This window comes from Tupaia chinensis, unplaced genomic scaffold, assembly GCF_000334495.1.
Source record: "Tupaia chinensis unplaced genomic scaffold, TupChi_1.0 Scaffold141490_1, whole genome shotgun sequence".
Lineage (NCBI taxonomy): Eukaryota > Metazoa > Chordata > Mammalia > Scandentia > Tupaiidae > Tupaia > Tupaia belangeri.
Window position 1 is genome coordinate 2,755,216 of NW_006201352.1, and position 5,601 is coordinate 2,760,816.

Consider the following 5,601-nt stretch of genomic DNA (forward strand, 5'->3'; position numbering starts at 1 on the left):
GCGCCTGCCGTGCGTGGCACTTGCTAAACCTACACACGGCAGAGCCCTACGGCTCACTCACCTTATTCCTGATCCTGACACGTTGGTACAGGTATTCGGGGAAAGGCTTCCGCGGGATGAAGCGGCCCATGCCCTTGTTGACGTTGATGTTTCCATCCTCGAAGACGATCTTGCCCTGGCTGATGACCACCAGCGGGGAGCCGTGGCACTCCATGCCTTCAAAGATGTTGTACTCCACGGCCTGCCGTGGAAGAAGCACCGACTCACTGAGCACTCCTAAGGTTTTCCTCTGCACGGGTCACGTCATTCACAATTGGGGTTGGCCTAACAATATTGCACAAGCTTTGCCAATGTTCTTTTCTCTCCAGAAAACATCCTATTCTGGACTGTGTACTATTCCACTGCATGCTCTATATTGAGCATAACCAACACCTCCCCAGTGGGCATTTAGGCTGCTGGTGGCTTTTATAGAATCAGATTAACAGGAGGGATCTTCAAAAAGAATACATTATGAAAAAGTATGCATGGATTTCAAAAAAAATTAGCACCAAAACAAACTCGTACTTTGGTTCCATTTTTCAAAACTTTCTGAAGTTCCCTTGTGTGAGGGCTGGCACGTCAGGGATGTGAAGAGCATGCCCTGGGTTACGTAATGTGGGCTGCTCTGCTCTGACTATACCAGACATGCTTTTTCTTTAAAAATATTCCTTGCTCAGGACAATTTTCCAAAATCAAATTACTGGGTCAAAGATTAAGAACCTTCTTAAAGCACGTGCTACACATTGCGATTATTTTCTCAAGGCGGATCAGCTGACACTGCGTCAGCGAAGACGGGAGGAGGGAGAGCTCGTGGAGGGACATTTACCCTCTCTAGCACTGTTTTCATTTTCAGCAACACTTCATTTTCTGTTTTGTTTTGTCTTGTCTTTTTATTTTTCCTTTTTCTCTTTTTTGCTTATTTGAGACAAAAGAACATATCTTTTAAAAAAATATGATATATGGGACCGGCAGGTGGTGTGGTGGTTAAGGGCACAGGAATCATACATAGCTGACCGCGGTTCGAGTCCCAGACCCGGCAGCTTCCTTTCTCACTTTCCTTCTCTCTCTCACTCTGTCCCTCTCTGGTCAATTTAAAATGAAATAAATAAATGAAGTTAAATAGAGTAATTTGAAAATATATATGATATATGCATTCCTTTCATTACTGCTAAAGTGAATGCTTGGCCAAGTTTGTTAACTGCTACTAGCTAACTGCTCTTCATTTATTATTTAAAATGTAGGTTATATACCTAGTTAAAAAAAAAAAGTCAAACAGTACAAAAGGTATTTGATAAAAAAAAAAAAAAGCAAGTCTTCTATGTCAGACTGAGGCAGCTGCCTTAAGGGTTTCTTCTGGATTCCGAGGTGTTTCTGTGCGTGAATAACTGGCACGTGTGCACGTACTCTATGCACACGGTTTTCACCTGAATCCTTATGGCAGCGGCTGTTCCACAAAGCACAGATATTAACAGATGGTCTTAAAGTGTTTCCAGCATTCTATAAATTGCTATGCCATATTTCATCACAAAACACACTATCATTCATTTATCCCATTCCCAAGGATGAATGGTTGGGTTACTTCCATGCTTTTGTTAAAAATGATGTTGAAGGGCCAGCAGGTGGCATGGTAATTAAGGTGCTGGACTTCCATATGTTTGACCGCAGTTCGAGTCCCAGATCCAGTGCCTTGAAAAATGCCAGGAATGTGTGTGTGGATTCCCAAAGTCCCAAGAGAATGGAAGAGAAGGGGTTGCAGTGTGGTCAACCCCCATAGGCGGTGATTTCTCACACTCCCTCTCTCTGCCTCTCTCTGGTGAGTGCACATGCCCTATGGCAAAAACCTAAAAAAAAAAATTCTAAACACGATTAAATAGATTTTCAACTTTGATAAATCTTCCCTTTATAAAAGGCAACATTAGTTTCCATTTCAACAAAACCGTATGACCCGCCTGCGTCGTACCATCTGGGCCTTCGACTCTAATAAGCAGAAGCCGTGTATTCAGGAACTCCTGGGTCTCGGCCTGGCACAGCTGAGAAACAGCTGTTATCGGCACGTGTTAGTATAGGAGGCCGAGTCTCTTTTTCAAGCAATGCACACCACTTGTTTTGCTGCTGTTGTTGTGTAGCTTTGTTTTTGCACATTGCTCTTTCCATGAGGGTCATGGTGTTTTCTCACTGATTTTTAAGGCTATATTCATGCTAAAGGATTTGTCACTTGGGACCAGCCAGTGGCACAGGCTTTGTCATACCAGACCCACGTGGGAAGGGCCAAGATTCACAACCTCGTGTATCTCCAGGTACACGCCAGGCAGGTGTGTGCATGCCACGACCTGGCTGGAGGAGGCTGGGGAGGGCCGGCATGAGGACCTGTTGCTGGTGGTCTCTCCTCTCTCTCCCTCTTTCATGGAAGAAATAGGTAAATGAACTTTAAAAAAATGTATCCTTTGACATGTGTTCATACGTTGTAAGTGTTATACTTTCCCCGCTCGTCTGTGCTTGATCTCACAGCAAGCGTTTTATTTTCTGCCATACAGTGGGTTATGGTTTCATTTTTCTATAGCGTTCATCAACTAGACCAGTCTTTCCTTCCATGACTATTTTTTTTTTTGAGAGGTTTTTGCTATAGGGCGTGTGTGCTTGCCAGACAGACAGAGAGAGACATAGAGACATAAAGCGAGAAATCACCCCCCAGAGGGGATGGTCACGCCGCAATCCCTTCTCCTCCATTCTCCTCTCGGGATCTTGGGGACGCACGCACACGCTCCCGGCGTGAGTTTTAAGCCACCGGGTCCGGGAAGCGAACCACAGTCGACTACGTGGGAGTCCAGCGACATAGCCATTACGCTAACTGCTGGTTCCCCCTTCCATGACTTTTAAATGCTGTGTCTTACTTAACAAGGTCTCCTCCCGTCAAAATTATTCTTCTTACAAACACATGTTTCATCCGAGCCCCGTGATGGTTTATTCGGTTCTGACCTGCGACCCAGTTGGAGTTTGCTTGCAGTGGAGTAGGGCAGAGGTTATGCCTTGTGAGCCAGGCGTTCTAACATGACTGACTGAACAGCTCTCGTCTCCTAACTAATCTTTCAAAGTTTATTTATTTATTCATTTCATGAGAGAAAAGAGGGACAGGTGCCTCGGACGCGATCTCACCGTGCTGCAGTCCTTCCCTCGCCTCTGGCCGGCCAGGATCACAGGTGGAGCGGCTGGGGGGGGGGCCCCCGCTCTGAGCCTGGGCCTCCACGTCGCCCAGTACCGCACAGCAGCACCCCTGCCTGTGCCGGGCCCGGCACCACTAGGCTGTCAGAAGAGTCATGACATATTTTTCTGTTTTTCCATGCAAAAATGCAACATGACTTTTCGGACAACCCAATAGCTAATTGTAAGTGCCTTCTTTTCCTACAAACCAGATTCTCATATGTGCCCGCCCATTTTCTTTTTTTAGAGATACATTGTAACTGCCTTCTTTTCCGACAAACCAGATCCTCACATGTGCCCGCCCATTTTCTTTTTTTAGAGATATTCTTGCTATAGAATGCATGTGCTGGACAGAAAGACAAAAAGCAAGAAATCCCCCTCCCACACACCCCAGGGGGCTGGCCACACCACAACCCCTTCTCCTCCAGTCTCCTCTCAGGACTTTGGGCACACACACAGTGCCTGGTGTAAGTTTGAAGGGGCCAGGTCCAACACTTGCACTGCAGTCGACTATGTGGGAGTCCAGTGACATAACCACTACCCCGTTTGCTGGTCCCGCGGCCAGTCTCTTTCTAGGCTCTTTTTTTTCCTGTACCAAACTGTCCATTTTTCTTTTTTGGGGGGGAAGATATTTAAGCTATAAGGTGTGTGCACTTACCAGAGAGACAGAGATAGCCAGCAAGACAAAAAGCAAGAAATCGCCCCTCGGGGGTCGACCACGCTGCAATCCCTTCTCCTCCATTCTCTTCTTGAGACCTTGGGCATGCACACACTCATGCCCAGCATGAGTTTTAAGTCACTGGATCCTGGACTCAAACTGCTATCAAATAATGAGAGTCCAATGACATAAGCATTAGGCCATCTGCTGGTCCCCCCAAACTGTTGGTCCCCTAAAAACTGTTGTAGTTTTATAATACGTTTTAATATCTTGGATAATCAATGCCCTTTTCTTAATTGTCCCTTTGTTCAGAAATGTTTTGGTTGTTCTTACATTTACCATAAGAGCCCTGCTTTTCTAGTTAAAAAATAAAATAATCTGATGGGACCAGCAGATGGCCTAATGGTTACATCACTGGATTTCCACATGGCTGACCGTTGTTCAAGTCCTGGACCCAGAGGCTTGAAACTCACTTCGGGTGCATGCCCAAAATCCCGAGGAAGATGGAGTAGAAGGGATGTGACATGGCCATCCCCCCAAGGGGGTGATTTCTCGCTTTCTGTCTTCCTGTCTCTCTGTGTGTCTCTACCGAGCACACGTGCTATATAGCGAGAATCTCTATCTAGAACAAAAAGTAATCACCTGGGTCACTGAGTGGTGTGTAGGTTAAGGTGCTGGGTCTCACATAGTCAACTCTGCAGTTCAAGTCACAGCTCTGGATGCTGGAAAATCACACCGGGCATGTGTGCAGGCATGCCCAAAATTCCCAGAGAAGGGACTGCAGCATAGCCATCTTCCTGGGGTGTGATTTCTCACTTTCCCTCTGTCTGTCTCTGTCACACACCCTATAGCAAAAACTAAAATAATAATAACAAAACTGTAATGACCTCTCTGATGGGATTATTTTAAGTTTGCAGATTAAAGTAGAAAGACCTGATACTATGTTGAGCTATTCCAGCAGGAAAGTTGTTGTATTTAAGTCTTTCGTTTTTATTACATTTGGAGATAGTTTAGATTTCCATTCCAATTTTCAAAGTCGTTTTTAATTATTTCAGAGAAAAGCTACCAATTCTTTATTACTGATTTGTAATCAGCTAATAGGTCCTCTTGTATTTTTTGATCACTGTAGGTGCATGCTTGGGGTTTCCAGACAAATAATCCTGTCTTTCACAGATAGTCTTAGTTCTGCCCCAGATTCTCTGATGGCGACTGCCTCTCAGGTCCAGGCAGGCGGTGGGCCTGCAGTCTTAGCGTCTGCTAATCTAACTCCTCCCAAGTCGCCTGCGGTGACCCTGCTCTGTGGGCATTTACAACTCTGCTGAAGTACGATGGGGACTCCGACTGCTGAGAGGCAAGGTCTCACTCACCTCCCAGCCCGCGTCCTCCACACCCCATATCACCCACCTCCCAGTCCACATCCTCCACACCCCACGTCACTCACCTCCCAGCCCACGTCCTCCACACCCCACGTCACCCACCTCCCAGTCCACGTCCCCCAGCACCCCCACAGCACTATCCGCCCACCTCCCAGCCCACGTCCTCCACACCCCACATCACTCACCTCCCAGCCCACGTCCTCCACATCCCACGTCACCCACCTCCCAGCCCACATGCCCTGCACCTCCACATCACTCACCTCCCAGCCCGCGTCCTCCACACCCCACGTCACTCACCTCCCAGTCCACGTCCTCCACACCCCACATCAC

At 47.0% G+C, this 5,601-nt stretch overlaps 1 protein-coding gene across 1 annotated transcript in view; it reads right to left on the reverse strand.

Moving 5' to 3' along the window:
• The window catches only part of CRMP1 (collapsin response mediator protein 1), an 81,202-nt gene that overhangs the window by 7,544 nt on the left and 68,057 nt on the right, over positions 1–5,601 (reverse strand). The window contains exon 12 of the mRNA XM_006163195.1: positions 62–241. Coding sequence (XP_006163257.1) covers positions 62–241 — 180 coding nt within the window. The remainder of the gene's footprint in view (positions 1–61; positions 242–5,601) is intronic.